A 13061-nucleotide genomic window follows, 5' to 3' on the forward strand; every position below is an offset into this window, starting at 1 on the left:
CACTCTAATCTGGGGAGCCGGCAGACCGAGGGATAACTAAGCCTGCGGAGCTCCATGGAAACCCTAGGTAGAACGTGCAAGCAATCTTCTGGATTTGTATGCAATAAAAAAATAAAACAATAAACAAACAATGAAAAAAGTGCAATCTACAGTTTGTTTTCGAAACACAATTTCGATCTCTGGCCACACAAGCGTTTTCTCATTGTCGCGCAAAATAATCTCTGGCCACATGGAACCGCGTATTCAGGTACACTGGGCATGCGCGTACTGGTAGACCCAGAAAATTGTTCAAATATAATTGAGACAGCGCTGTAAAATAATAGAAATTCATTCATTTTCATTCATTCGGTAGTATTGTCAACTCCCGATCAATCTCCTCTCCACTTACATTATGTCTGCATCCAAGGTATGGCATGTATACGTTATTCATCTGTGTAAATGTAGGTTGTATAAAAGAGCTGATGCATAATAAACTTATAATAAAACGCTTGAGTGGCCAGAGATCGAAATTGCGTTTCGTCGTTGTTTTGTCTTCGTGTAGCCTAGGCCTTAGTGAGTATACTGTGCTCTAATTGGCTAAAACAGAACTTAATAGGCCTATGTCCTTGCTTTTGACAACAGGTGTTTGTCTGAACATTGATTGCCTCTGCATTTTTTCTCACGGCCATCGGGGATACGGAAGTTAGACTGCACTATTAACTTCAACTAAAACAAAGGTGACTGCAAAAAACAGCATCATTCAGCACCGCATGTTGTGTGTTGAAGAGGAGTAGCCATGACCCTGGGGTTGGCTGACTAAAGGGGTTACAAGACATACAGAGACTCTCAAAGATACGCACACACACACGCACACACAAGCACACGCACACGCACACCAGTATGTCTGAATGCAGTAGTGAAGGATACATTTCCTCAAAGTAGTCGATATGTGGAGGCTGCAGGATGTCGAGAGCCGAGAGTACCTGTGGAGATGACAGGAAGTCAGACAAAGTCTACGGAGGGGAGGGGAGGGGGGTCAGGTAAGTCCAAAAGGAGGAGAGAGCCATGACAGCTGCTTTCACATCTGCTTTGAGCCACCGGGGAGGTGGCGATGTGAGGGTTGGCCCGCAACTAAACCAAAGGTGCCAATTATAGAGTATAAAGGCATTCCACCAACAACTGATGTTAACATGATGACTCACTGAAATGTAAAAAAATAAAAAAGATAAAATACAAAAACACAAGCCCAAGCCAGCACCCACCCAAACCACTCACGTTATCGTGCTTGAAGAAACAGAGCATCTTCAGCTCCCGGAAGACTCTCTTGCAGGAGACAAGGTTCTGGAAGACATTGGGCATCTTCTTGAGGGCGACTCTCTTTCCGTCTCTGGGGTCTGTCACTGACCTGAGTGGGAGGAGGAGAAGAACAGAACAACGTGAGAGGGGACCTGGTTTGAGCAGACACTTTGATCCTGAGCAACGTTATATAAGGATGTGTATTCAACCAAGGTCGGCGAGACAACCAAATAATAAAGAAAAATGTACTGTAAGACTTTCTCTTTTTGCAGGACCTTTTTTATTCTAAAACTCTCACAGCACACAAGTAGTCCATCAAAGTAACAGCGATATAGTCTATGGCCTTCTAAAGAATAAGAGTCCCATTTCATTGCAAATCCATATGAGGACATAATTACAACTATGCACAACTCTCAAGTGGTACTTGAAACTCAAGGTAATATTTCCCTTCATATATATTGTCCATAACAACCACGTAACCATCTACTGCTTTAAAGGGAAGATTAAGCTACGGCACTTTCCAATTCCCGCCAGCACAAAACAAAAGGGTTGTGAAATCAGCGGCATTTTCACTGAGACAGTGGTAATTGAGGCACACTGTGTAATTTGTTGTCCAAGTGCATCCAATCTAACACAGACCAGAACATTCTGAGACACACACAGACACACACACGCACAGAGACAGACAGACAGATACACACCACATGTCCTTAGTAATTCAATGGACCAAACCAATCAAAAATATGTGATGTAAGAGAGAGCATTACACACCACCCCGCTGCCAGATGCTGATATTTTCTGAAACGTCGGATTCCAGTCTTTACTTTTATTATGAGTACTGGCAACCCTAATTTGCTCAATTTAGTTTGATTTAATCATGTACTGATCGTGTAATCATGTACAATTGGAGAATTGCATGAATGTTTAGGATTTTTCCTTATGCAGGGTACCAGACTATAGGTCAGCCAAGGCAGCACATGCTCTTCTGAGTATTTCAGAACCGAAAGAGTGATAGAGAGAGAGAGAATGACTAAACAAGAGGGTAAAATAGACATAGGGAGAAACAGAGGAAGAGAAAGAGAAAGAAAGAGAGAATGACTAAAAGAGAGGGTGAAATAGACATATGGAGACATAAAGGAAAAGAGGAAGAGAAAGAAAGAGAGCAAAAAAAGTGTTGGCAGAAGGAGCGAGAGACAGAGAGAGCGAGAGACAGAGAGAAAAAGAGAGACAGAGAGAAAAAGAGAGCACGCCCTCATTAGAGGCCTGCAATATAAACGGCTCTTCGCAGGTGATCAAAGCACACAGAGTACAGAGCCACGTGAGTGAGACCAGACCCAGGTCACACCTTAATAAGGACACACACACACAGAGAGAGAGAGAGAGAGAGAGAGAGAGAGAGAGAGAGAGAGAGAGAGAGAGAGAGAGAGAAGAGAGGCTGTAACCACCTTGAGGATCTCTCAAGGCCTTATAGAGATGAAAGGCTTTTTGAAAATAATATTCCCCCACCCCCTATTTAAATAGAGCTAAAAAAAAACACACCAAAAAAACCATGAGAATTTAATCTCTCCACTCCAAATCTTATTTCCATTTTCAAACATGGAGCAGAGCTGAAGGAGGAGGATCAATTTGGGTTTGCTTTAATCTTACATAGCTACACCACGGCAACCAGGGGAGCTGGATAGAGGTAAACAAACAAAAACACACCAGTATTAATTCACACTATGGGTGAAGTAAAGGGCAGGGCTCTATCCCCAAACAAACCCCTCACCCCTTAATCTGGAACGATTTGATAGGTATTAGCAAGATGTTAGTACTATATATAGGCTTGGTCAAAATGTACCTATCCAGACTTTTCAGATCTACATGGGACATGTGTCATTTTGTCTCATAAATAGACATGAATAAATATTAATAATAGATTGCATTTATATGGCCACTTTCAAGACACCTAGAGCACTTAACATTATATGGAGGAGAACTCACCTCATCACTACCAATGTGTAGCACCCACTTGGGTGATGCCACGGCAGCCATTGTGTGCCAGAAAGCTCACCATACACCAGCTGTTGATGATTCATCCTAATAGGAGGTGACAGGGCACCCACGGATATGGGTAAGACTAGCTATCCCAGAGTTAGGAGTGCAAGCTACAGTTTTTCTATTTAGCTGGGCATCTGCAATATCAAGCAATACAGTGACTAAATATGAGATTTGAGAGGAACCCCCCCCACTGGAACCAAAACCTGCTTCACCAATCAGATATTCTCATAAATACCACACGAGCAAACTCAAGAGTGCTACATCTACTCAACCTCACACTGTGGGTATGGCAGCTGAGAAACTTTCCATTTTCATCATAGGCAGGAATTGATTTTATGCACTTGAGTTTTCTGCGCCTCTCTCGTGGCCAAATTGCATTGGAATCAATATTTCTAAAGTTATTTTCTTGAACAAATTTTTTTTACTAACAGGACAAACCCTGTGCCCTGCAATTCCAACATTCTACTGAAACACCTTTGAGTGGGAAGTCCTTGCACCTGTCAAACTTTACAGGGCATTTAAGTTTTTTTTTTTTTTTAATAACTATCCTTCTACTCAGAAAAAAACTCACTCTTAGTCAGGGAAACAAAGGCATGTTTGAAATGTCAATAGCTGTCGTATTTTTTGTCTCACAATGAGATCATGGTGGCTTGGGAAGTTTACTGACAGCACTGCTTCTTGTTTTTCCGGAGCGGGGTTAACACGATAATATGCATTTTTTAGAAGGCATAGTTCGTTTTGACCAAAAAAATGAAGGCGGAGAGAGAGAGAGGGGAAGAAGGTATCTCATCTGTGTCTATTATTAATAGACGCCTTTTTTTCAGGCTGGCGAAAGGATCTGCCACCACAGCAACTTCCTGTGGTTTTTGTGTCCTCCTTCCTTTCAGTGCTGGTAGAGCAGCTGCCTCTAGTGTGTGTGCTCCTGAGCCCAGCTACTGTGGTTCTCTCTGAACACATTTGTATCTTTTATAGTTGTTGCTGTGGGGTTGGGTCGCAGGTGAAGAACCCTCTGGATTGGTTATCAATGGGCCTAACCAAACTGTATTCACACACTGCAGCCCATTCTGTGGTATGCTAGTCTGGATATTGAAACATCGTTATAGATGTTGAGACATTCCAGCTACAGTATATGCCTCAATCCAAAAGGAATGGGGCCATATAGGCCATTTTCAGATCTTAAACATCTGACAATCTTTCATCTTGAGTTCATTATCAAGTTCAATGTGCAAACACAGCAAACACAGTAACAATTCAGCATTCTCCAAAGAGATGGAGCAGTGAGGAGAGAGAGAGTGACCAGGAGAAAATGAATGGAGTATATACCGGTATGTACCTGCTGTTATTTCTGAGCATATTACTGGACAGTGGTGGCTTGCAGATGCCCAACGAGCATTTAAAGGTCAGTGCCCTCTCATTAAGTGACTCCAGCAGTGAAGGAAAAAACAGGGAGAGTGGGGGTGGTGCATCATGGTACTGTAACCGTGACGATCCCATACAAAATTAGCATGCAGGAAAGGAATACATTAGGAATGCACCGATACCTGTATTCGTACCCGATACTGTGCTCATGTAGTCATACTCGTAAAACTACTCCGATACATTTGCTCCCGATACCACTTCATGGCAACGTAACGTCACCTCTCGTAGCAGGTAGGCAGTGGAGGAGCAATGCCAGCAGTTTGGAGATATTTTAGGATAAGCAACGATGACGACAAAAGTAGAGCAGACTGAAAACTATGCTCTGCTAAATTCTGTATGTGACAGGGTCTGGTGAAAGAGATAACAGGAATCGTCAAGTCGTGACAATTACCATTTTTTTTAAAGATTGTTTGCAGTTTTTTTCATATTACAAACGTTTAAGTGTTGAAGAGCCCACTCAATACAACAAATAACAGTTTTAGGATAATTAAATAATAATAATAATAATAAGTTGTCAGCAAATTCAGCTTGTTTTTGATTCACTGTATCATCTTCCTTCCTGCTTTGTACTCAGGTGAGTGTTAGTGATACATGGCTGGTAACCAACGTTAAGTTTTAGGACTGTTCAAAAGGACTGTGTGATCATCTAGTTATGTGTAGTTATGTGTTTTTTAGCATGTTCATGTTCTATCAGTATGTTGTGATGTGCTATTACAACCATCATGCAGTTAGATGTTACATAGCAATGTTTTTTTTATCGGCAAGTACCCAAACGTAAGTACTTGGTCTGAAAAAAAGGTGGTATCGGTACATCTCTAGAATACATGCATCATCATCTACAGAAGTGAACACTTGCACAGCCTCCAGCGACAGTTTACCACATCTTTGTTCTACAGAGGAAGGGCACTTTTCAAGTTCACTCACACAATAGCCACAATCACAAAATAGATGCCTGCAGCTTGTTCATTTGAAGCAGCTATTTCAAGGAAGTCTGGCTGTGAAACAGGTGTAGCTATCTGTATTACTGACATCTTCTGTTGTTAGTTCAGTCGTAAAGTTCTACTAGCAATGTACCTAGTGCACCTTGCAATAAAAGCACGACAGCTAAGCTTTGCCTGGAGCCATTCAGAAAGACACCTTGTTACAAGGCCTTCCCTAAATGTCCATGAGAACAACTTAAACTAAGAAACACTTCTCTGGATCACCGAGAAATGTTCACCTAAATGTCAATGAGAACAACTTTGTTTTGGATACGATGACAACAGGAGGAAACGGCATATAAAACAAACTTGGCGAGTGAGGGGTGCCTTGTAGCTGTGAGCCAGTCAGGGAGATGGTACACAAAAGGCAGGCTGCTCTTTTGAAATGGATGCCTGAGAGGACACAGAGACGGCACTGTTTTGGCACTGGCAGCTAGTTAGTCGTTTCCCCGGCCTTCTTTCATTTCCTTAATTAACCCACAAAGCCTAGCCTCCTCGCCCACCCTCCACGTGCTTCTCCTTCATCCCGCTGACAGAGCCCCTAACCTCCGCAAACTTCACAACCGCGGCCCTTCACTTCTCCACTACTGGTCCCGTCTCCTCCAGAAGAGGAGAGGAAGTCAGGAGGGGTGCTGGGCTGGGTGCTGGGCTGGAACCAGCACACAAGTTAGTGTAGTTTGCTTTGCATCAGATTTAGAAAAAGAGTTCCTAAGCCGGGTGGTACAGAAATCTGGTTAAATTACTATGAGCTGGAAATTAGCATATGCATGCATAATGAATCAAAGCAAGAGGTGGCAAAGGTGGGGGGGGGGGGACACTTCTCCAACACAGTGGACCACCGAGAAATGTTCACCTGCTGCAAAAAAACAGCACCTGCTCCAACCGTAAGCAGTCTCTCAGACAATTAGCTGACGAATAAAGACTAGAGCACTTCTCAATATACTGTTCAGACTGTAGGGACTGTAGGAGGTAATGAGCATGTGTTTCAGATGTACACCTCACACCCACTGCACGTTATGGTCCAAAAATCCATGCTGACTCAACCCCATTGGCCTCTCAAGATTAGTTACCAAGGTTACCTAATAACATCATCATTTATAAGCCATTTACAACATTATATCAGTATCTATGAAATACTTATGTCAACAAACATGAGCTCGTAGGATATTCTATGTTGCCATAATCCTGTGGTTATTGACATAAGTATTTCATAAATGTATTGGAACATGAATGCCTTCTGTATGGCTTATGAATGTGTTACTTATAAAGTATATAGGTAGATAGATACCCTTTAACTAAACTGTAATCATTTAAGTCCTTAGGATTGGTGCGACTCAGTGATAATGTATAAGCTCGACGGATGGATTACCTTGACATGCCATTTGTTTTTGTAGGGGAAGAGTAGCACCACTTTCAGAGTATCCAATTAGGCTTTACAAGCTCCATCCTCTCAGGTTTCCTGGTGAATCTTTTTTCTTCTTTGGTAGTTGTGTAACCGTTCACTAGGTCCACAGTTCTGGGTTCATGGTTTGATTCTTACCTTGGTTAAAAGGTAGGAATGTCAACACTTTGATTTTAATATCACTCCTGATAGATTTATGTCAGTATTCAGATCTTTTGAGTCAATATTTTTTTTTAACAGATTTCGTTTTTTTGAATCAGTAAGAATGACCCAGTTGTGATCCAACACAGTCTACGGTTAGAAGCATTGTTAATGTTTTCTGTATGCAAGGCCACCAACGAATCATAACCAAATACTGAACATCACTGACAGTGGCTTTAACGGACCTGCACACACCAGTTCCTCCGTGTGCCAGCCAGGCGAGCAGCCCACTGCTGTTCAAACAGGACATTAGCACAGATCTGGCGGAAGCATTCAGCTTGTTTCAAAGGTCTGCAGATTTGGGTCAATGACCTAGTTATTTTCAAATTAAAAGTGTAACAGACACACAATTGCCGCAGTTTTAACATGCCCAGGGCACAGAACATGGAGGATAAAAAGAGTGACATAGCCGCAGGGAGATTTTTAATAAATTGTTTCTGGGAGAGAGAGACCGTGACACACCGGCTCACATTCTTAGATATAATCGCTCCAGAGAATCAGATTAAGAGGATACATTTGATGACAGCATGAGAATATACAAAATATGGGGTGAGAGAGAGCTGCAAAATGAATTCTTGATTATTTTTCATCATTCTCCCTGTTATTCACCTGTCATTCAGTCATCTTTTTACTGTTATCTCACTGGTCTCATCAGTAAGACAGAGATACTAAAATTGGTGATGCAAAAAGACGACAGATCACTTTACATAGAAAAAACATCTCTCATTTATGTCTGGATTAAATAACACCAAACTGCACACACTTGGAAAGGGCACAAGGGCAAACTAGACATCAAATAAACACACCTCGATTTTCATTTGTAAAAATGATTTGAATAAACGAAAAATTATTTGTAAAGATTTGTGAATAAATGCTCTGACATTTGCAGTGTGTGAATAAAAAGGAAAGCAATGACAAATATCTTTCCATACAAATTATAGGCTACATAAAAGCATTGCGTTGTGTAGAATAATTTTAAACACTTTTGATTTAGAAATGTTAAAACCTGCATTTGAGGATCACATTATGTCTGTGGATTTCTTTACATTTGTTTACAGAATTTTGCCATTTACATTCTGCTTGTACATGCAAAGATTATCCCAAAATCTTCACTGAAAGAAGATATTTTTTTTACAGCCAATCACGTTATGCTGTTTGATGACATCATGCCTTGTTTTGTTGTTAGCCCTCGTTTCCATAAACAATGTATTTATTAGTTTATTAAGACCATTGGTCTCACAAATTCCCCCCAAAATTAGGCTGTGCTGATTTCCCACCAGAAGATGAGTTTCAACAACTATTCTGTCAATGCAATGGACGTTTTGAAGAAGCCTTCCAGTACAACTACATAAAAATAAAGTTAGGTATAGTGTTATTTAAATGAAATGCATATTAGCTAGTTCGCATGGCATATGTTCCAAAAGAATATGAATTCAAGATAAGTTGACCATGTACTGTATAGATCCTCTGATGCTGAAAATGATGTAGGTAGCGATAAAGCTCGATGATGGTTCTATGCATGTGTCAATATTGTAATTGTAGCTGTCCCAGGATGGAAACATTGAGATGTGGATGAGAGTCATGTGCATACAGTATATATATATATATATATATATATATATATATATATATATATATATATATATATATATATATATATATATATACATAATACAATCCATACAACTATCCAGAAGAACAGCTTTCAGTACAACATGCCTTGAAAGAATCCAATGCTATTTTTCTCCATTATGGTCTCGAACAATACCCACAGAGAGATTGCAATTGTAATCCCTTTAAGAGGTGAAATATAAAACATACATCTTGAAACATAATGCTGCATTAAAGCTTAACAGGCAACAGCAGCATAATAGTTTTTCAAGATTTTCTAGTTTTTCCAGGAACTGTAAGTGTGTGTGTGTGTGTGTGTGTGTGTGTGTGTGTGTGTGTGTGTGTGTGTGTGTGTGTGTGTGTGTGTGTGTGTGTGTGTGTGGTTAGCAGGAGAGTGTGCAGGCTGTGTCTATATAGCCTCAGAGAGAACTCATCTGATATTAGGCTGTCTATACAGCAAGCTTTTGGGGGGTTGTTTGAGGATGTGAGAGTGTAGTGTTTGAGATGGAGAAAGGGCTTATGAGCCACTGGTGGCACACAGCACTTATGGATGGCCTCCAACCCCCAGAGAGAGAGAGAGAGAGAGAGAGAGAGAGGGAGAGAGGGAGAGAGAGAGAGAGAGAGAGAGAGAGAGATAGAGAGAGAGAGAGAGATAGAGCTTTTCTCTTAAGCATTCATGAGCATTGATTTGTCAATGGCTTATCAGAAATATAAATCCTATATAAGACCATCGTCATCATCATCAATGCCTGGTTTACCATGGCCAATGAAGTAATCATTGCTGGTAGCTGATTGGCTATTATTGTTCTGCCACTTGCTCATCTTCAGCACACTCCCAGCCAGCAATGTCAACATCTTGATTACTATTTACAACATTTGCATTTACCGTATTTTCCGGACTATAAGTCGCGCTTTTTTTTCATAGTTTGGCTGGTCCTGCGACTTATAGTCAGGTGCGACTTATATGTCAATATATATATATATATATATAATTTCCAGCCTGGTCTCACACGGCAGACGTCAGAATTCGACGTTTATGGACAAACGTCGAATTCTGACGTGAGATTGCATCCAAACGTCGAATTCCGACGTGACATTTGCATCCAAACGTCGAATTCCGACGTGACATTGGGGTAGCTCGTTCTGATAGCGCAGGGGTGCGCCTGTTATGTGCGCCTGTCGGGGCTTCTCTCGGGATTATTCCATTTTGAATTGGAAACCCTATGGTTACCCTAACCCTAACCCTAACCCTAACCTTAACCCTAACCCTAACCCTAACCCTAAATGTGGCCTAACTAATTAATGCAAGTGCAATTCAAAATGGAATAATCCCGAGAGAAGCCCCGACAGGCGCACATAACAGGCGCACCCCTGCGCTATCAGAACGAGCTACCCCAATCTCACGTCGGAATTCGACGTTTGGATGCAAATGTCACGTCGGAATTCGACGTTTGGATGCAATCTCACGTCAGAATTCGACGTTTGTCCATAAATCAGGTGTGCTGGTGGTGGAACAGATCAAATATGTGGAGCGGCTGGGGCGCCCCGAGGAGAGGGTTGAGAAACACCACTACCCGTATGGGATACGTCATACAGCGCGTCGGATTCAACGTCAATGAACGTCAACGTCAATGAACGTAAAAAAAAAAGACACTTGTTGAGAGAAACAAAATGGTGTTGCTGTTTAAAAAAAACATAAATAAATATGTTGTCCCAATTCATATCTTTTAAGTTCTCATCCTTGCATTAGAATTAGAGCAGTTAATAGTTTGATGGTATCATGTGGTAATGCTCTCTGAAAATAGGTGATAGATAGATTCATCCAATCACCTGCCAAGTATTTTTTGAAAGTACCTGCCCTTTTCCAAACAGCTTCCAATTAAGCTTTCCTAGATGGTTGTGTGAAACAAACCACCTGAGTCAGGTTAGTAATGCTCCATCACATGTTTTAATCTGAAGCTTGATTTTAAAGCAACCCAACTTTAAAGCAACCCAATGTAAGTTTAGTTCTTTCACTCGTAGCTCGGGCTGTGGGGGTGCTAGAGGAGGGAGCCTCTAAGTCCCCTGAAGACGTACAAAGAAACTGCACGTTGATACGACCTTCCTAGCCGGAGATATGGCCACACTTTACAAAAACTCCCCTTTTTTTTTTTTTTTTTTTTTTTGCTATTTAAAAAAATAATAATCGCAAATTAATCGCAATCGCGATATCTGTCCAAATAATCGCAATTCGATTTTTTCCCCAAATCGTGCAGCCCTAATATATATATATATATATACATAATACAATCCATACAACTATCCAGAAGAACAGCTTTCAGTACAACATGCCTTGAAAGAATCCAATGCTATTTTTCTCCATTATGGTCTCGAACAATACCCACAGAGAGATTGCAATTGTAATCCCTTTAAGAGGTGAAATATAAAACATACATCTTGAAACATAATGCTGCATTAAAGCTTAACAGGCAACAGCAGCATAATAGTTTTTCAAGATTTTCTAGTTTTTCCAGGAACTGTAAGTGTGTGTGTGTGTGTGTGTGTGTGTGTGTGTGTGTGTGTGTGTGTGTGTGTGTGTGTGTGTGTGTGTGTGTGTGTGTGTGTGTGTGTGTGTGTGTGTGTGTGTGTGTGTGTGTGTGGTTAGCAGGAGAGTGTGCAGGCTGTGTCTATATAGCCTCAGAGAGAACTCATCTGATATTAGGCTGTCTATACAGCAAGCTTTTGGGGGGTTGTTTGAGGATGTGAGAGTGTAGTGTTTGAGATGGAGAAAGGGCTTATGAGCCACTGGTGGCACACAGCACTTATGGATGGCCTCCAACCCCCAGAGTGAGAGAGAGAGAGAGAGAGAGAGAGGGAGAGAGGGAGAGAGAGAGAGAGAGAGAGAGAGAGAGAGAGAGAGAGAGATAGAGAGAGAGAGAGAGAGATAGAGCTTTTCTCTTAAGCATTCATGAGCATTGATTTGTCAATGGCTTATCAGAAATATAAATCCTATATAAGACCATCGTCATCATCATCAATGCCTGGTTTACCATGGCCAATGAAGTAATCATTGCTGGTAGCTGATTGGCTATTATTGTTCTGCCACTTGCTCATCTTCAGCACACTCCCAGCCAGCAATGTCAACATCTTGATTACTATTTACAACATTTGCATTTACCGTATTTTCCGGACTATAAGTCGCGCTTTTTTTTCATAGTTTGGCTGGTCCTGCGACTTATAGTCAGGTGCGACTTATATGTCAATATATATATATATATATAATTTCCAGCCTGGTCTCACACGGCAGACGTCAGAATTCGACGTTTATGGACAAACGTCGAATTCTGACGTGAGATTGCATCCAAACGTCGAATTCCGACGTGACATTTGCATCCAAACGTCGAATTCCGACGTGACATTGGGGTAGCTCGTTCTGATAGCGCAGGGGTGCGCCTGTTATGTGCGCCTGTCGGGGCTTCTCTCGGGATTATTCCATTTTGAATTGGAAACCCTATGGTTACCCTAACCCTAACCCTAACCCTAACCTTAACCCTAACCCTAACCCTAACCCTAAATGTGGCCTAACTAATTAATGCAAGTGCAATTCAAAATGGAATAATCCCGAGAGAAGCCCCGACAGGCGCACATAACAGGCGCACCCCTGCGCTATCAGAACGAGCTACCCCAATCTCACGTCGGAATTCGACGTTTGGATGCAAATGTCACGTCGGAATTCGACGTTTGGATGCAATCTCACGTCAGAATTCGACGTTTGTCCATAAACGTCGAATTCTGACGTCTGCCGTGTGAGACCAGGTTGATAATTTCATACTGACTGACATGAACCAAGGAGTAAACATTACCGTCTACAGCCGACAGAGGGCGCTCTGGGCCACTCTGGGCTTGTGACAACTATATGCTGCTCCTATTCCCCTGAAGAAGTTATCTAAAACATTAGCTTGTTGAAGCTAAGCAAACGGTAGCTTGGTGAACTTGCTTACTGGTAACTTGCTTGTTGGACTCGCTGGCTTGTTATGTTAATTTAGCCTATTCAGCCTCCCAGGTATGTTCTTTATGCTATTGTGTAGCTGAATAACTGTTAATGTGCTATGTTAACATACCGGACTTCTATTCAGCCTGTTGTTCTGTGTGCT

At 41.5% G+C, this 13061-nt stretch overlaps 1 protein-coding gene across 1 annotated transcript in view; it reads right to left on the reverse strand.

Annotated features, from left to right (window-relative positions):
• nlk2 (nemo-like kinase, type 2) overlaps nucleotides 1-13061 on the reverse strand; it is a 55882-nt gene that overhangs the window by 32068 nt on the left and 10753 nt on the right. The window contains exons 2-3 of the mRNA XM_080525261.1: nucleotides 1255-1384; nucleotides 907-962 (exon numbers count right to left, since the gene is read on the reverse strand). Coding sequence (XP_080381387.1) covers nucleotides 907-962; nucleotides 1255-1384 — 186 coding nt within the window. The remainder of the gene's footprint in view (nucleotides 1-906; nucleotides 963-1254; nucleotides 1385-13061) is intronic.

This window comes from Nansenia antarctica, assembly GCF_963989245.1.
Source record: "Nansenia antarctica genome assembly, chromosome: 3".
NCBI classification, from domain to species: domain Eukaryota; kingdom Metazoa; phylum Chordata; class Actinopteri; order Argentiniformes; family Microstomatidae; genus Nansenia; species Nansenia antarctica.